This window comes from Amborella trichopoda, chromosome 3 (genome assembly GCF_054954075.1).
Source record: "Amborella trichopoda isolate Santa Cruz 75 chromosome 3, AtrichopodaSantaCruz75HAP2 v2.0, whole genome shotgun sequence".
Lineage (NCBI taxonomy): Eukaryota > Viridiplantae > Streptophyta > Magnoliopsida > Amborellales > Amborellaceae > Amborella > Amborella trichopoda.
Window position 1 is genome coordinate 46,185,198 of NC_142338.1, and position 20,521 is coordinate 46,205,718.

The 20,521-nt window shown below is 38.1% G+C and overlaps 1 protein-coding gene across 6 annotated transcripts in view; it reads right to left on the reverse strand.

Moving 5' to 3' along the window:
• The window catches only part of EMB3006 (embryo defective 3006), a 40,933-nt gene that overhangs the window by 6,703 nt on the left and 13,709 nt on the right, over positions 1 to 20,521 (reverse strand). For 4 of the 6 annotated variants that reach the window (XM_011628706.3, XM_020673331.2, XM_088860927.1 and 1 more), the window contains exon 8: positions 11,816 to 11,897. The exons of the other annotated variants lie outside the window; for them this stretch is intronic. In XM_011628706.3, coding sequence (XP_011627008.2) covers positions 11,816 to 11,897 — 82 coding nt within the window. The remainder of the gene's footprint in view (positions 1 to 11,815; positions 11,898 to 20,521) is intronic. 6 annotated transcript variants of the gene reach the window in all.

The window sequence follows — 20,521 nt, forward strand, 5'->3', positions numbered from 1 at the left end:
ATGGCGCGAGTCTGTGGCTAGGGGGAAGAATTAGGATGAGAGAGGGTAAAACGATAGAGAGGGAGGGACGAACCTGCCTATGGCGCAAGTCTGTGACTAGGAGGGGGTGAGAGGGTGCGAGAGAGAGAGAGACACACACACACACAGATAGAGGGTAGACGGACTCGCTTAGGGCATGGGTACGTGACTATGAGTGCATGAGAGGGTGCGAGACAGAGAGGAGGGACGGACTCGCCTATGGCACAGGTCTGTGGCATGAGCGAGAGAGAGAGAGCGAAAGCAAGAGAAATAGAGTGAGAGAGTTCGAATGCCCTGGGTCCGAGTGGAGAGACAAAGTGCAAACAAAGAGAGAAAGAGAGAACAAAAAAAGAAAGGGAGGGTGGGAGCTTGGACCTGCCCTGAGTCCCAGTGGAGAGAGAGAGAGATTGAGGGAGGAGTGAGAGTGGACCTAAAGTCGACTCGGGCCTAAGTGCGCCTTCGAGGGTCCCTTTTGCATGCACCTTAAAGAGAGGTCTTGGTAGGCTAATGCTAGGGTCTAGGCACCATGTGTATGGACATTGATGGGTTGGGATAAGCTAAGGTGTAAGGAAGCTATGGTGTATGGATTAAGCTAGGGTGTACGGAAGGTAAGGTGTATAGAGTAAGCTAAGGTATAGGATAGACTAGGGTATATGGAAACTAAGGTGTATAGAGTAGGCTAGTGAGTATGACACAGGTTAAGGCGCATGGAGTATGATAGCGCGTATCGGGTAAGGAATCTGGAGTTCTAGGAAATTAGACGTTTGAAGTTCTAGGGAGTGAGGGGTACCAAGGGTAGTTTCTCTCTCTAGCAATTACTTCTCCCTCGATTTGTATTTGGGATAAGAGCAAAAGACGAAGCTTAAACTCTTTGAGTTCTCCAGCCCTTTCAATTCATCTTCAAAACTCATTTACAGATGACTTCACTTTGCTTATATAGAGGAACCCCTAAAGATAGGTAGATATCCAATAACATTAGAATTGTTAGAAATTACACAATTAACCAAATAAAATATTAATTTCATTTTTGAACGAATGACAAAAATACCCTTAAACAATTTCATGAGATGACAAAACTATACCTCCATGAAGGACCTTTTGCCTGGCCTCGATAGCTTTTTGGACATTTCCAGCGGCAATTTGAGCGATCAAACCTTTTGATCATCTTGAAACGGAGTTTCAAGGAAGAACCCAGAATCCGAGATTCAATTCTACGCCGTTTAACCGCTCAATTTGCCATCGAAAACATCCGAAAAAGCTTCTGACGCCTAGCAATGGCAAACAACCCCCCATGGAGGGATGGTTTTGTCATTTCATGAAAAGTGCATAGGGGTATTTTGCTCATTAGTTCAAAAAACGGGATTAATAGTTTATTTCATTAATTGTGTAATTTCCAACAATTCTAGTGGTTTGAGTATCCCTTAATGTTTTAAGATTACTCAAAATAAGCAAAGTGAAGTCATTTGTAAATGAGTTTTGTAAATCAATTGAAAGAGCTTCAGTATTCTAAGAGCTTAGGCTTCTTCTTTGAATCCAATTCTGAACTCAATGAGAGAAAAGAGAAAAATAATTGCTACAAAGAGAAACTACCCTTGGTACTCCTGACTCCCTATAACCTCAAACTTCCAATTTCCTAGAACTCCACACTCCCTACCCTATACACCCTATCTTACTCCATACACCATAACCTATTCCAAACTCACTAGCCCATGCCATACACCCTACCCCAAACACCTTAGCTCTCTTACACGCTTCCTTCCTCCATACACCTGAGCCTAACCGATATGCCTTAGTATCCATACACCCTAGTCTATCCTATACCCTAGCCTACTCTATACACCCTACCTTCTATACACACTGACCAAATCCATACACCCTAACTTCTATACACCTTACGTTATCCTAACCCACCTAAGTCTATACAACTAGAGACTAGACCCTAGCCTCAACCTACAAGGACCAAGACCTCCCTCTTAGGTGCATGCAAAAGGGACCCTCAGAGACGCACCTAGGCCGGAGTCTACTTTAGGTCCACTCTCTCTTTCCCCCTCTCTGTTTTTCTATCAACCTATAAGGACCAATATCTCTCTCTAAGGCGCATGCAAAAGAGATCCTCGAAGGCACACCTAGGGCCGAGTCCACTATAGGTCCAGTCGCTCTCCTCCCTCTCTCTCTCTCACTCTCTCCACACAGACCCAGGGTGGTCTCGAGCTTCCACCATGTCTTTCTCTCTTTGCTCTCTCTCTTTCTCTCTTTGGTAACTCTCTCATTTCTCCTAAAAGCCATGGACCCACACCAAGGGCGGGCCCATCTCCATCTCCCTCTCTTTCCCTTATTCTCTCTCCCCCACGCCTAAGTCACGGACCCAAGCCCTAAGCGAGTCTCTCTAGCTTCTCTATCTCTCTAACGCACCCTCTCACCCCTCTCTCTCTACCGGGCAACCCTCTCTGACCCATACTTTTCCCCCTAAGCCATGGACCCGCACCATAAGTGGGTCCATCGTCTCCCCTTATCCCTCTCTCTTTCATCACCTCTATCTACCTCCCTATACACACAAACCCGCGCCATAGGCTGGCCAACGCTCCCTCTAATTCTCCTCTCTCACTCTCTCACTCCACTCTCTCTCTCTCCATCCCTCACTCATCGATCTTCATATCCTCTTCTTTCATCCATTTTATCTTATTCACACATTCATTCACTCATCTTTTTTTCATTATTTCTTGATTCTCTCCCTTCACTCGTCTCTTCTCTGATCCTTGAGCACTCGAGCCATGGTCCACCTGAGATAGTTTTTTCGGGTTCTAACTCTTGGGCGGTTGCTCTAACCATGAGTTCACATAGTGTTTTGCGTCGCAAGAGACTTAGATTCTCTTGCGTTCGATCACTCAGGCTGGGGTCCTCCTAAGACAGTTTTCTTAGAGTTTTAATTGTTAAACTACTCTAACCATCGAGTTAGATCGTGTTTGAGCTGTGAGAGATTCTTATCTCCTTCACTCTCTTCTCTTCTCTCACTGTATCACTTTTAGGAGGCTCTTTGGGTTAGTGATATAGTCACGGGCTAAGTCTCACGACTCCACTTACCAAATCCTCTGGGTACCAAGGCTTTGAGCCTGCTGCTTTCCCTTGTCTCCGGTAATACCTCTTAGGAGAGGTTACACAGGGAGGCTGCCCAATACTCAGGTCATATCTTCACCTCTTCTATCTCATCATCTTCTTCTTTTTACCTCTAAACTAAATTGTCATCAACCCACTGTTATTTTTCTCTATCCTATCTATCTTTCCCGTCACTCTAGCCTTTAAAACTAGAATCCCTATCCCACACGCATAATTACAAGGAGGTTACCATAGGCGGATTCTAAAAGCAGTCTTTTTGTGAGAGTCCAAGAGAGATATCTATTTCTGAGGGGCCGAATTCAAACCGTACCATGGCACGAGTCTGTATAATAGTAGATCTCCATGAAGAAATGCATGCATCAGGTATAGCATCTACATACATTATCAGTATGTACACTTCCTCTGGTAGATCTCCAGGAAGGCATTCTTCAAGTTAATTGTTGAACTGGCCATTTCCTATTTACTACAATAAATGATAGTACCCATACTAATGTCAATTTTGCTACAAGAGTGCAACTTTCCTAATATTCAACACCATATAACTATGTAAATGTTGACATGATTTAAAAATGCAGTTGCGTCACCGTATAATGCGTTATGCGCAGGGCACTGCATCACATGAGGGAACATATGTGATTTGGAGAGATGCATTTCATCTCTCCACATTTGTGGCCGCTTCCCGCATAGCCCACGTACACGCTTAACGAGTGACGTGAAAAAAAGCCCTTCAAGAAGGAGTGTTTTAGACTTTTTGAACCGCAAAAAAAGGGTTTTTTTTTTGGGTAATGCAGTCGGGATGACGAGCCCCTACCCATTTTTGAAATCATTAGTGGTTTTTCAAAGCATTAGGTGAGAATGGAAGCCTAGACCTTAGCTGACATATAGGTGGTGAGACCATCACGACCCAACTCCATTCATAAAGTATTTGATTTAAAAGGGAGAAACAGTAGCAACAAAAAACAGCCACATCTGTGGCCTTTACTTCATTAAATCAATAAAAAAAGTGGCAGAAATTTACTTTTGTGAAATTCTTTAGATTTTCGTCTTGGTTGATCTTTGTGCATTGATTTGTTTCCTTTAGGCGTTGATTTGATGAAGTTTAGGCAAAGTTTGGACAATAAATCGACAGTTTCAAGGGTCTAGAAGAAATTGATATTTGCTTCAAGAAATCTGTATCTTCTTTTCCTAACTAGAATAATACTTATTTGGGGGCAATGTCTTCTTCACAATCTTTTAGTAACAAGGATTTGTATGCTTTGTGAAAACACGTATATGGGGGGTATTTTTCGACAAACAGAGCACTTAACCGATATTTCTGAGAATGTAAGAGCATTCCCACAAGCTACCGAAGAGATAAAAAAGGAAATTAAAATTTACATGGATAGCTTGAAAAAATAAAGAGAGAAAGAAAAAAATGATACAATAAGAACTTATTGATGAAATTCAATTATTTGATGATCATAAAAATGATGAGGAAATATTAGAAGTTGGAATGAGGCAATGGGGTATTCCAATGTCAAGAGAGAGGGTTATATACATTGGTGGTAGTATTGGAGAAAGAACAATCTCTACAAGGGGTCAAAGGATACCTTTTTCACTCCCGAACCCCAAATTATGGTTTAGGAGAGGAGGAAAAGCCACAAATAAAAATTGATACAAGAAAGAAGTGAAGACGAAGGAACGTAAGTATATTGCAAAGTAGTTTTACATGGCTGATATTCCTTTTAATACTACAAGCCTCGATAGTTTTGCATGTATGGTCCAAGGCAATTGGGCAATTTGGCCAAGGACTTAATCCTACTATGCTTATTGAAGAATGTTGTATCCCATGTTAACAAAATTTTGCTTTCTCAAAGAGAAAGATGGGATAAGTATGGGGCAACTATTATTTGTGATGGATGGTCCCATGGGAAGTCGTGGGCATTCATTAATTTTTTGGTCAACTGTCCAACAGATACTTTTTTTGTTAACTCTATTGATGGATCAGACAAGTCATATAATGCTACAAACTTATGTGACTTGATGGATGAGATTGTAGAATTTGTTAGAGAGAAACATGTGGCACAAATTGCAACTGACAATGATACCTATTACGCTGCAGTTGGGCGGTTTTTTTCTTTAGAGAGGACGCATATGTTTCAAACTGCTTACACAGCTCATTGTGTTCATTGCATGCTTAAAGAAATAAGTACAACATCTCTATTTAGTGGGGTGATTTCAAAAGCTATGTTTGTTGTTGGATATATTTATAATCACACCATAGTCCATAGCAAGATGAGGAGTCTTACAAAGAAAAGAGAATTAGTGAAACGAGGTGTCACAAGATTCACCACATCATTCTCACTCTTGAAAGCTTATGCAAGCAAAAAAATGCCTTGAGGACCATATTTGCTATTATAAATCAATGGAGTCAAAGTAAGTGGCCAAAGCCTCGGAATGGGAGACACGCTGAACAAATTACGCTCATCCTTTTGGAATCAGATATATCATACATTGGAGGTGGCTAGACATAGTGAGTGCTTCGATTGGTTGATGGTGAAGTGAAGCCCGTCATGGGATACATTCATGAGGCAATGACTAAGGCAAGAGGAGAGATAAAAAAGGTTGTAAAGGATGATGAAAATAAATGCAAAGTTATACTTGGAATCATTGATAGAAGATGGGATAACCAACTTCACAGGCACCTCCATTCAACCGTTTACCTTCTAAATCCATCTCTTCACTACAAGCACCCAGCCATTGAGTCTGATCGTGTAATAAATCGTGGGTTCTTAGATGTACTTGAGAAGTTGATCTTTTACAATGATATCCAAGAAGAGATCCAGAGCAAAGAATTGAGTTACGTTCAAGTTAGCATTGGGAAATTTTGAGAAAGTGATTGCCACACAAAACAGGGACGCTACAGATCCAGGTAAAGGCCAAACGTACCCTTTCTAATTTCTATTTTGTTTGTTTTAATGTTTTTTACTTGTACAATGCATAGTTCCATTTATATAAATAATTAAATATTTCTTTAAAATATAAATTATAAAATGTTAAACAGCTGCATGTTGGGCATTTTACGGAAGCAAGACACCAAATCTACAACGTCTCGCTATTCGAGTATTAAGTCTTACTTGTAGCTCATCAAGTTGCTAATGCAATTCGAGTGTATTTGAGCATGTAAGTTCCTTAATCCTTATTTCTAAGATTTCTAATTACAATATTCTAAAATCTAACTTATCTAAGAAGTTTAAACGCAAAAAATAGAAACAACTTGATACTTTTGCTTCTTTCCTTGTTTTCTACCATAGCTCCAAAAAACATAATGGGTTGGAGCAGAAGAAGTTGAATGATTTGGTTTATGTGCGGTATAATGAGCGGCTTAGAGCGAGGTATCAAGAGCATATAGATCTCAACCCTATTCAATTGTATGAAACTGAAAGTGATTGCACAAGTGAGTGGACCAAGGATGCACGAGCAGAATATGGGTTTGCAGGTGAGGATCTTACTTGGAATGATGGTGACCTAGCCAAAGGGGCTAATGACGAAGAACGGCCTAACACTAGAGCACAAAGGAGTAGAGCTGGGTCCAGTCGTACATAAGCTCCAAAGGTCGAGGAGGAAGAAGAGGCTGACTCAGAGGAGACCAAGAAAGAAGAACAATATGTGGAGGCTGCCGAGGATGATAGTGATAACGATGATGTACATGGAGACTGTCAAGATAACTTCTCTTAGTAGGATTTGAAATTTAGAATCTCAAGACATGAGAAATGATGATGATCTGTCTTGAGCATGACTTTCGAACACTTTAATTTTGTAACTATAACGTTTGTTGTTGCAAATTAGTGATTATAATTGTTGAATGTTTTATGAAAGCTAGTTTCAAAATTTCTAAATTCTATTAGAAAATACTGGATACAAAATCGCCAAAAGTTAAGACTTTTGAAGTTAATAAATAAACCAAATACTTACAATCACATAAACCACCTCCATATTTTCTCTACACATTAAATATGTTTTTTATATTTTTTAGAATTTTTTTTATACTTAGTGAGTGCATCGTGGTGATGCACCCGCATCTGGACTGCATCGAGCAGCATCGGCCAGGCCAACACATCGGGCCGCATCCCACATCTTAAAACACTGCCCTAAACCACTAAACAAGCTTTGCATCGCTCAATCAAACTATCTGGTTTGTGCTTCATGGTAAACACCCACCTGCATCCAACCGCATGTTATCCTTTTGGCTAATCAATTATACCGCAAGTTCGTTGCTTCTCTATGGCGATCAATTCCTCTTTCATGTTTGTTTCCATTGTGGATGAGCCAACGCATTCGTAACTTTGGTGGGAATGGTAACAGAGGAAGTATAGCAAAGGTATGCACGAAAGGAAGGTGAAAGTGAAGCATCAGAAACAAGCTTACTAATTGGATGAGAAATCCTTTTCTCTTTTCTTACATCAATAGGCAAATTGAACTTAAAGGCCACAAAGGAAAAGGAGAAGGGGTACATGACAAGTCAATGACTTGAGGCTTATCATTTACATCAAATTTTCCCTTGTTCTTTTTCCCTGTGTACATATTCAGCTGTGTCTCAGTGGATTCCACATGTTATTTGGTCATCTCACTGGAACTATTTGTGATCATTAGAAGAGGAATAGGATAGTCATGATTGTTACATGACTATCACAACCTATTATGCAAGATTACAAGAAATGCATGATCTTACAACAATAATCCATAACAATTATTGTAGGTTTAATGGGCGTGGGGCCTATAATACTCACCACAAACACCATTTAATCCAATTTCATTTGCTGTAATTTGAAAATCAAAGACTGGAACCAACACCGATCACTCCTCTATAATTTTAAAATTTAGATATCTTCTCATGAGATACTTTTGCCAGCATTCTCCTCTCTATATTTTGCTTCCAAAGCATCCTACAGATCCTTTGTAGTTGGTATTCCTCAGTAAAGATCAAACGAAGGATAACTCCACGCATTCAGGATATACCCTTTACATATACAATTATCTGGATCTCATTGCTGTTTTTAATTAGGAAAAGGTGTCAACACAAAGTTAAAACTTTGGAGGGATGCTCTAGAATCTAGAAGTTTTAAAATTAGTCAGACAAAGATACATTATATGGAATGCAAGTTTAGTAATAATAGGAGTAGAGACGAAAAAGCAGTTAAGATTAACGGCCAAGAAATACCATAAAGAGCACACTTTCAATATCTTAGATCGATAATCCAGAAAATGGAGAGATTGAGGAAGATGTTGCACATAGAATTAAAGTTGGCCAAAAGAAGTGGAGATGTGCAACCGAAGTTTTAGTGATTGTTGTTCGCAATATGGCCTTTCAAGGCTTAATCCCAAGAGTCTTTCGCTTAGTGGGGAGTGAGTGAGATAGATAGAATATGGGTACTTTGTGAACTGGGGTCCAGATTCTCTTACCCCTAGTACATGAGGCACTAAGAGTTTATATTTTGAGAAATCAATTTCCCGAGGAGGTGTGAGGGTCACTTCCTAGTCAGGAATTTTAATTAGAATGGCTCATGATTAATTGCGATTATCCAGGGCTAGGAGAATCCAATTAAGTAGTATAGAGCCCGAGTGCTTGTGAGAATCCAATTGAGTAGTAGAGACGAAGAAGCAGTTAAGATTAACGGCCCAGAAATACCATAAAGAGCACACTTTCAATATCTTAGATCGATAATCCAGAAAAATGGAGAGATTGAAGATGTTGCATATAGAATTAAAGTTGGGCAAGCGAAGTGGAAATGTGCAACCGGAGTTTTAGTGATTGTTGTTGGCAATATGGCCTTTCAAGGCCTTAATGCCAAGAGTCTTTCGTTTAGTGGGAGTGAGTGAGATAGAGAGAATAAGGGTACTTTGTGAACTGGGGACCAGATTCTCTTACCCTGAGTACATGAGGCACTAAGAGTTTATATTTTGAGAAATCAATTTCCCAAGGAGGTGTGAGGGTCACTTCCTAGTCAGGAATTTCAATTAAAATGCCTCATGATTAATTGTGATTATCCAAGGCTTGGAGAATCCAATTGAGTAGTATAGAGCCCGTGTGCTTGTGAGAGTCCCTATATGGGATGGTCAAGACTCATGGGACATGAATTTGTAACCTGACACGACACCATTCCATGGAAAGTGCGCTTTCATTCGGAAGGGAAGTCACTCTTCTTAAGTTTTATCCAACTTAGAATAGTCAGTGCACATGTGTAATGAGAAGACCCATATATTTCAGTAGGAATATGTCCCACAGAAGTGCGCCTGCAAGCTATTGAGAACCTGATGATGGGAAGCTCTGCCTCAATGACTTTGACGTGTCCAATTATATGTCCATGCCATTGATTTTAGAGCATAGGTGCATTGGGACAACTTGAGATACAGCAGAACATCATTCAATGCTAGCCCGATAGAGTACATTGATACCTAGAATCAAAGCCGCGAGATCTCACATACCTTTTGTCCGATTTTACTTTAATGAAAAATGATGTAAAAAAGTTTAAATATGATTTAAATATTCATTAGAATTTTTTGAGAACTTTTTTGGATTTTTTAAATCACCAAAAATGTGATTTTCATAATTGTTTGGGCTTATTTTCATGTAAAGACGTCCAAGTGGATGCCATGTGGCCATAGGGTGGCCACGTGGCACCAGGGACCCCTCAAGTTGGGCCCCCCTTGTTTGGGTGCAGATTCCCATGCTGGAATACCCTATGGCACTTGGTCACTTATCTTTTTTTATTTATTTCAAACCTCGAGTTGTATTGTCATTTTGGTTGCTACATACCAGGAAAGCTGAAAGGCAAGTTTTATAGGACCACTATAAGACCAGTTTTACTTTTTAGGGTGGAATGTTCGGCAGTCAAGAAACAATATATCCATAGAACGAATGTAACTACGAGGAGGATAATGAGATGGATGAGTGGCAAGACAAGGGATAAAATTAAAAATTAATACATTCGAAAGAATTTAGGTATGGCATAAATACACGATAAGATGAGATAAAGTAGACTTATGTGGGTAGGCCATGTGATGCGCCTACCCAATACAATACCTGTTAGGAAGTAAAGTTAGTTCAAGTGGAAGGCTCAAAAAGGACAGGGGGTAGACCCAAAAGGACATGGTTGGAAGTTGTGAGAAAAAATATAGGGACTTATGGCCTCACTGAGGGTATGGCTCTAAGTATAGCAGAATGATGGACCACGATTCATGCAGCCGACCCCAATTAGTTGAGAAACGACTCTGACTATGATGGTGATGATCGTGGTTTCTTCAATACATAGTCCACTTTGAGGTCCTCAGCAAGAACTGGACCATGGACTGCCGCCTTCCAAAATCGAGTTCAATAAAAATTGATCCAACTTTACAAAATCTTGGGGTAATGCTTTCAGCAAGTTTCCAATAGCCATTTAATGAAAGTTTCACATCAAAATTGTTGGTTTTAATTTGCCTTTAATCAACTTTTTTTGTCTAAATCTCCCCTTAACAAGAGGCGAATATAAGTATGGACTTCAAAATTAAATTTCCAATTAACCCATCAAATGTTAGATCCTATTTCGAAAAATTGAGACTGATAGATTGGGATTTGGAGCACGAGAAAATTTTGCTTTCTTCAACTGATAAACTCCCCTAACCCGAAAAGGTTCCAAGTTACAATTCGATACCGGCAAGTTCGCTGACCAGAAACAACCCTGACTACAATTGAAGCGAAAGACTTTTGAGTCACACTTTCGAAGATCTTTAGAATCATAGATTATCTAATCCTGCTTCCAAATGGTATAATAGTTTAGGGACCTCAATTTCAAACTAAAATAGAAGGTCAATGGTCCTCAATAAAATTTATAGAGCTTGTTAAAATCGATTTCTTCAAGTCCCATGCTTCCCATTATTATCCGTTTGGAACATCCTTCATTTTCCTTTTCTTCTTCCCACACCCCTCATTTTTTCACCTCTCACCTTGAATATGAGTACACAAACTAATAAAAAAAATCACCTCGGGTGACATTGTTGAGAGAGAGGGAATAAAACCGCGAGTAAAGACAAACATCAAAGAGCGAAGAGCCGCATCAAAGTGATGTGGCTTCAAGCCCTTCAAGCTCTACATGACAATAAAAAAAAGGTTCACAAAATAATATAAAATCTACAAATGAGGGAATAATATGTGTGAGTGTGTGCTTGATGGTTAGAACACATAAACAATGGGACAGTGAAGTTCACTGTGGCAAAGAGCTTACTGTGGTGAAATCAAGTTCATCGGCAAAACGTTTTCGCCTAGGTGAAGATATATACCACAGGCACATAACGAATTTAGTGACCCAACATAGAGCAAAAAAACAAACATAAGAAAATTCTTGTGGTAGCTTACCTATCCCTATTCATTTTTCCTATTTAATTTTGCATGCAAACAAGGTATGCTTCAGGCTTAAATAAACACCTTATGTTCATGCCTAGGTAACACTTGTATTGACTACAATACTAATTTTGTAAATTTATAAAGTAGGAATTCTTGCATGATCCATAAATTAGAAACACTTTCATCAGTTTAGGAACATAATTATTAACCACTAACCATGAAACAAGTATATATATATATATATATATATATATATTAAAGAGGGAAAGGAAACAAGTTTCTCATTTTAAAGGTTCAGACTCTCCTCTCCATTTATCTTACCCTTTCTAGCCTGCTCTTTAAGTAAAGGATTTCATCCTTCTTTTGTCTTGTCAACTGTTCTTTCACAGTATCAAATGATTTCCTGCAACAAGGAGCAATCCAAATTCCCATAAGGCATTAAAATATCATATATAGACGAAAAAACAGTTCTATTTCTAATAAACGAAGAATTAGCTCCCACAATTGTGAAGAACCCCAATGACATGTATTTATGGATACTTTTAACTCCTCTCACAGACTTTAGGATCAAAAGAAATGATTCGACAGTTTGCTCCAACCAAATAGGTCCCAGATCAAGACAATAACTAAGTAGAGAGAGGAAAAAAATAGCTTAAAGCTTTTTTTAGGAAATGTGATATCTGAAGTTTGTGATAAAGAAATAGGATATCTCCATCCTCATGTGACTCTTCTAGATGGCCGATTGACCATATTAGCCCTCTTTTGTATTTTGGGAAATTTATCAAAATATACGCTTAGGAGATGAACAATTTAACACACTACCCATTTTTAACTATTCTTGCTCAAGATCATGTGTTTTTTTATAAGTATTTTGATATTAAATCAAAAGATATGGCTCAAGTGTTAGATTGTTCATCTCTCATGGATAATGTGATAAATTTCCCTCCCCCCCCCCCCCCCACCCCCCCCCACTGATATATATATAGGAAAAAGAGATAGAGAGCTGAGTGCTTAGGCACTGGGTGGGCGTCCAAGTCTCAAGGCATCCCAGACGAAACATAGAAGCATATATGTACGGTCTAAAGGCATATAAGTGTATCACTTTTCTATACTTATGCATTTACATGTATTCTATAAAATACTCGAATATCCATAAAGACCGTAAACTAAAACGGTTCTATACTATGAGAAGATTTATCTTTCTTACAAGGAGGTCACAATTACTCCTAACCATTAGATGTTAAATTTGGCTTAGGGTGTGCCACAAAATCCAAGAAATTTTTCTCGCAATTATGAATCTAGTCAATGACATTTCAACGACGATTTGATTTGAAATCTAACAAACCAGAATGATTTTGAGGTCCTTGTACGAAAAATAAATGATCACTTTGTATACTTTCCCAAACTAAATAACTTAAATACAAGACCACAACCACATGGCCAGACTCCACAGTCCATAGACTTTAACTCCATATAGTGTGCGAAATACAAAAATCCTAAGTTCATGGCCACAATAGAATAAGAACTAAGAAAGTCATAAAAGTAAAATGATACAAAACATGAAAAGAAATTTAAGAAGAATTTAGTCTTTAATCATCATCTTCTTCAGAATCATTGACATTCTCTTGAGCACCTCGATCGGATTCCAAACCATCATCATCACCACAAATCACAAGTATCATCCTTTTCAACAAAATGACCCTCCTACTCAATTTCTTGAGAAAAGGGACTCCCCTATCTTCCTCCTCTCCTGTGAAATAGGAGTGGTGGTCATTGATCCCATGACCCTCCTTGAGTTGGAAAACTACCTTAAAGCCTCCTCAACCATGTCCCAAGTCAAACCCTCAATAAGAAAGACATCCTCAATCCCAAGGCCTTCAACCATCCACTCCTAGGCATCATCCAAGTCTTTGGATGCAATGGGATTCCCCTTCTCATAAATTATGCTTGACAAAAACAAAATTATTGAGCGGAGCCTCTCTAGCTCAAGCATCTTTGTTCTCTTTGTATGCACCTCTTGGAAATGTATGTGCCATAAACTTAGACAACTAAGTAATACTTCAAAAACATAAACCACTAAATATAACATCATCATCATATGAGCTTTATCCCAACTATTTAGGGTCGGCTAAGAAATCAAATAATCTATAAACTTACAAATACACTACTTAATTAAGGTGTTTGAAAGACAATTAACCTTATGAGAATTAGTTTATCTTATCATAAATTAATATATTATGCATAATATTACTTATTGATATATTCTGCAAAATATTATTCGATTAATTATAAAATATATACCTTGTGCTTTATAATAATATTCCTTAATTATTGATTGTTTTGGTGATTTTCAACAAATTACAATGAATAAAGTAAAAGGATTTTACAATAAAATATATTTATATTAAAATACATTTAACTATTCTTTTTTACATAAACACAAATGTACTTAGCTTTTTTATAACAAACGTTGATCCGTGAGATTGCGTAGGACATTTACACATTTTTAATTGAAAAATATAATTTCCTCCTTTCTCTCAAACCCTCTTGTCCCCTCTCTCTAACTTTCGACCTGCTGAGCTCCGTCCCCCTCTGTTTAACTTCTCTCCCTAACCGGCACATGAAGCATACACCAGCCACATGCCAACACTAACAGATAGGTAAGAGAGAGAAGGGTTCTTGGATATAAGAGAGGGATTACGTTGGTGAGGTTTGAAAACCCATCTGTCATGCTTTCAATAATAGTTGCAACTTTCAACTCATTTCTCTCTCTAAGGCTCTTTTCCTCAACAAGAACACCATCTCCTCTTTCTAACCTCAGCTTACAACTCTTTCTCTCTCTAAACCTATCTTACCCATAAAAACACAAACCCCCTATCTCTCTCTAAACCCACCCTACGACCCTTCTCTCTAATCCTCTTGGATCTCAATACAATGCTAGTCTTTCTAACCTCTTTCTCTCTATTCTCCTACCCACCAACCACAAAATCCCCTTCTTTATCTCTCTAACTTGGTTCTCTCGCTTTTTCTCTAAAAAACACAAACCCTCTCTTGTCTATCTAACCCATGAAAAAGGTGGCTCTCTCTCCCAAGACTCCAACTTACAGCAAATTAATGAATAAGTCTCTCTCTCTCTCTCTCTCTCTCTCTCTCTCTCTCTCTCTCTCTCTCTCTCTCTCTCTCTCTCTCTCTCTCTCTCTCTCTCTCTCTCTCTCTCTCTCTCTCAAGTACAAGCTGCTCTATCTCCCCTTAACCCACTACTGAGCAATAATCTCAGACCCCCTGTTTCAATAAAATAGGGAAAGCTATCTTTCCACACTATAGTGTGTCTTCACAATATCTTTCATTATCTCAATCCATGGCCAACAAACTAGGGCACAACCACCAATGCTTTCTCGCGCTCCTCAACCCTTCGTATCATATCTAAGAGCAATTAAGGGGGTAAATTAGCCCATTGACTGTCAGCTAATTCGGCTCCTTAGGCTGCAAGACAAGCCAAATCCCTCCTCTCTCAAGCTCTCTAATTTCTCCTCTCTCTCTAAATCCCATTCCCCCAGGGATGCATTGGCAACACACATCTATCTTCGTCTCCCCCTTATTGGGAATGAAAGTCAAAGATCTATCTCTCCATCATTGGACTGAAATGTACAGCATTCCTTGTCTCTTTCATCTTAGGTCTCCCTGGCTTGGGTTTCTCACTACATATTTAGTGTCATCCTCCCATTATTTTTCTTCATCTACTGGTTAGAGAGAAGGTAAGGAGAGAGAGGAGAATCCACTTATCTGAGAGAGAAGTTGGAAAGGACGCATGAGAAATTAGAGAAAGGGATGGGAGAGGTTAGAGAGACTTCAGAGTGCAACTCTCTATCTTGTAAGAAAAGGTCAAGTCAATAAAAAAATCTATTATGCCACAGTTACATGCATCAACTCTTTTGTAATATAGCTAGAAATATTTATGTTTATTAAGAATAAAGTAGACACATGTTTTACTGTAAAAATCCCTGAAGTAAAAACAGCCTTCCAAAAAGATAAAACTCATATGTAAAAATGCATATAAGTTTGGGTGGTGATCTAATGCAACAGTTGTATCATAATATAATGCAACCACACTTCTAGAAAACCATGTTTGTGGTATTTGTATGCACACACACTCTCTTCATGTGAATAATCAGTCCCAAAAAAAAAAAAAAAAGTTCAATTTGAATCCTAGATATAGTGAAAATGAATCCTCTCCAACAACGAATCTAGACCATTCATTTTGTGAATTTCAAGATCTTAGCCTTTACAAACTCAAAATCATTTTTTCCTTTTTTAACATTGTTCATCTAATGATAATAAAGTCATCTGAAAAAATTGGACAAGAAAAAATCCTCCTAAGGCCTACATCTAAGCTTCTTATCAAAATAGACGGTCTATGTTAATTGGGCTAAAACAACACTTTCGAGGTTGTGTTTTCAATTTTTTAATTTTTGTTATTGTTCATTAGAATGAAAAGGGTGTATATTCTAAATTTTGGATCAAATAAACGACCCTAACATGGTTTTTGAAGATTGTTGAATTATATTGCAATACAATTGTTGCATGAAATCATTGTCTCCGATAATTTTATGAGGGACCATGCAATTGAAACAGTGAATTATCAATGATAACAAGTACAACCACGCAAAACCAAATAGTCTAATATTAATGTAGTGATCTTTACAAAATCCAAACTGCAAAATGGCAGATGCCAACTTATCATCTCAAAGGAACTCCAGCACTCAAAAGTAAACGAGCCACATGTTAAGCTCATTACCATTATGTCAAGCGTATACAGTGTGCTGTGTACGACCCCCAAAACATACAGAGCCACTCTTACTGAAACAAATTAGCAGCAGTCAAATTGGCTGTAGCATTGTCTACTACTACCTGAATTGCATGCTCTTCCCCAACCTCATCCATACCCTTAATGAACCAAAAACAAAATCTAACATGCATCATGTCCTTCATCAAGTGCATTAACGGACAATGAAAATAGTCAATAAAAACCAATTCAACATCAAATCATCACACTCCTATTCCTATCCCTCCTTGTATCAATCATAATTGTGACTCCATACTAGACCCCTACACCCTTATAGGTCATGGCCTTTATGAGCTTACCTCCTTCCAAAGCAATGGCTCCTTAAGGTCATATCGGATTGGGCCCTTAAACCTGGCTCAAATTACCAATTACTTCAAACATTGTATAAAAGTAGCATATGCAAGCCGCATTTAAAGTAATACCCACCTGACATACTGATTACTAAATAACACAAGTCGATCTTCCTTTTTCTCTTTATCTACTGCAACTTCGAGATTTGGGGACCAAAGGCATCCATTGGCCCCTACATATGAGGCAGCGCCAACCGCAATTCCCTCTTACAACTTCAAGATGAATCGACTTCTATTTCCCCTGGATCATCATCATCCCCATAATCAAGAAAAACATTTACGCATGCCCACAACTCTGTGATACTTACCTCTTTTCACGCCTTATTCTTTTTTTCCGCATCTAAAGAGTCAAGAATCTCCTTCCTAACCTTTCTCTAAACGTCCCTACATGGGGCAACATACCCCTTAATACCAAGCAAGTGTTACTTAAATCTCTTAGTCCCTGCATTTGTAACTTCACAAAATTTACACTAGATTTTTTTCTTATCATTTTTATCTAGGCAACATTATTTGCATCCACGTCTCCACTCCAATTAGAAATCATGGAAGATATTTGGAGAAAAGAATGACCACTCCTAAACAGGGGGGGGGGAGGGGTCCTCTCAAAAGAGAGAACATTTAAAGAAAAGGAAGATATCTCAAAAATGAAGATAAAAAACTAACCTTTGTTGCGCTTTGATCTTCAAAGTTTTGGATGACTATGAATCTCTGAATCATCCAATAGTTCCCCATGTAACTTCGTGGCTCACAATGAATCCAATAAAAATAAATAAATAAAGTTTGAGATGAATTCTCAAACTTGTCAAATATCCAAATCTCAAAAAAACTTGATAAAATCTTGACTCTGTGAAGATTTCAAAAGCACACATTACTTGCCCTAGGGCATTTACCACCTAGGGTTTGCCCCCTAGGCATAAGGGGAAACCACCTAAGAGGAAAGCGGCCCATTTTTTTCTTCCACTCAAAAGTGGGTGGATGCTTTTATATATGGAATACATTTATGAAGTACATCAATCCTACATGAAGGTTAAATAATCTATCTCGTCCAACTAAAGTGGAGGTATAGGACACCACCACCTTACTTCTACAAGTAAGGTTGTCACCTTAATAAACCACACCATATGCACACACACGGACCACACAAAAGCAAGGTTAAAGAAAGGCCTAAGTATCTTGGGTATTGGAGTTAGAAAGAGAGAGAGCGTGTGTGTGGGCCACAGAAAGACGAAGATTAAGAGGAAGGGATGGGAAATAAAATGATGAAAAAAAGTAATATAACCAATACTCAAAAAGTTGATCGCCCGACCGCCTAGGCAGCCGCCAAGGCGGCTATTTTCAAAAAATGCCAAAACGTTCTTAAGGCGGGACTAATTAGGTGCCAAAACTAGGCAGTCTTAGGAAGTCAATAAGGCGAAACTAGGCGCCCGCCTAAGCAGCACGCAGGGCTTTGGCAGAAATTGTTTTTTGGGTGGGGGAAAAAAAGACATTTTACCCCCTTAAAAGGGGGGATAAGGGTTTGGGGAATCATTCTTGCCCCCGAAAACAAATTTAGTGAACTTTAGAGAGATAAATAACTTGAAAAAAAACTAGAATTGAAGATTTTTTAAGAGATCAAATTTTTTTCCGAAATCATAGAAAGCTCACGATATTAAAGGATATTCAACCCCAATCGTTTTTAGGCTTATAAGGGTTGTAAAAGAGGAGATTAGGGATGCCAAACATTTCAGTTTGACCCGAAATCGAGTCCACTTCAAGAAGGGGTATATTTCAAGAGTTTTCATTATGTTTTGTATTTTTTTACATTAATGTCTAATGATGCTATTGTTTGCTATTTGTAATTTTTCTTAGATACTTTGTGATATATATTTGTTATGTTATTGTCTATTTAGAATCTTGAATTATTATCTTATTAATTAGTTTAATAATTGATTAATTCTTAAGTGTTCATTAAATAATTGTTTGTGCAATGTGTTTTATCTTTTAATGTTCATTTTGAGTTATAATCATTATTTCAAAAAGCGCTAGGCAGCACCGAGACGGCCATTGGAGTCCAAGTCGTCCATCTCCTAGGCGAGAGCCCAGAACCAGGGTAGCCCAATTGAAAAAAGGAAGAAAAAGATAATCTGATGCTGATAATCCATAAGAATTTTAATAATTCATAAGACCATAATCCATAAGAATTTTGATAATCCATAAAACAATAATCCCACTTGAAAAAAAAAAAAAGTTTGAGAATTTTGATAATCCATAAGACCATAATCCATATTTTCATACAATGATAAAACCCTAAAATAGTAAAAGCATACAAGCATACGCAGATAGTCTAATACACTATGAGTGTACACACAAAAGTAAGATAGTAGAACTAGAAAATAGAAAGTGGAAACTAAAAATACGAAAAATAAAATCCATAGAAATTCAAAAAATATACAGACTACAGTCTAGGACACAATAGTCAACACTCAACAATCAACACACAACACTTAGTGTCTTCAATCATCATCATCAAAAGGAATAGGGTAAGCCGCATCATATGCATCAGATTCGAGGCCATTATCATCAGTCGTCTCCGTCTTCAATATAATGCTTGTCTTCCTCCGTTTTTTTTGAATCTGCATCTTCCTCCTCTTCTTCTACCTCCTTATTACCAGCAGGTGCAGATGAGGCCCTAGGAGTCTTGGTTGCTCTACCTTTTCATCTTTTTGTGCTCCCCTGAATTCAAATATTGCATATTCTTCTCCCTGGCAGCCTCAAGAACATTTTTACACGAGGCAACATCCCTTTTAATACTGGCAAGGTGTTTTTTAAACCGGTAAATGCCCCCATTAATATCTTTTTTAAGATAATTACATTTAATACGATTTTTGTCATTCGAATTCGGGTTATAACTACACTTCCCAACTGGATCACCACTTCTAAAAAAACCTGGAGTAGATATTTCCATCGAACAAGCCTCATTTTCATCATTTTCTGGTTCTTTTAAATTCATAAATTATCTATTCTCATCCCGAATAGCTTCAGGAACCATTTTACAATAAGCAACATTTCTTTTAATACTAGCAAAGTGTTTCTTGAATCGGTCAATAGCCCGATTGGTATCTTTTTCATAGAAATTACACCTTATACAACTTTTATGGTTTGGTTTTGGGTTATAGCTATACTTTCAACCCGGATCACTTCTTCTAGAAGAAACCGAAATAGAACCATACAAATGACAAGGATTTTGTTCCGATTTTTCTTTACAAAACTCATATATTGCTTTATCTCCTCTCTGATAACTTCAGGAACATTTTTACATGGAGCAACACCCCCCTTAATACCGGCAAGATATTTCTTAAACCAGTTTATGCCCCCTTTTATATCTTTTTCTCTGGCCGCTGCGCTTTGTTGAACGAAAGTTATAATTATTTCATTTACAATCCAAAGTTGTTAATGTTTAGGTTTGATTTGTGCGCTTCTGGCAACTAAACAATATAAAACAGACAATTTTATATATCATAAAATGGGGGGAGGTGTGGGGGATCCAAATTTAAAGAAAAATAAAAAAAACAAAACAAAAACAAATTAACGGGTATTTTGGGTCTGAGACCCTGCCTTGGCAGCCACCTTATCCCCAAGGCGGCCCAGCCCCCTCACCGCCTAGGCGGCCGCCTACACCATACTGAACATTGGATATAACCAATTTTCTTAAAATAGTGAGATGAAAATGTATATGACATGTTTCTTTATTTTAAACTTGAGAATCTTTTTCTCCTAGAAAAAAGATTTCATGTGGTTGTTCTCCTAGAAAGGCCTACATTATATCAAGTTATGCAACATAATACATATGCATCA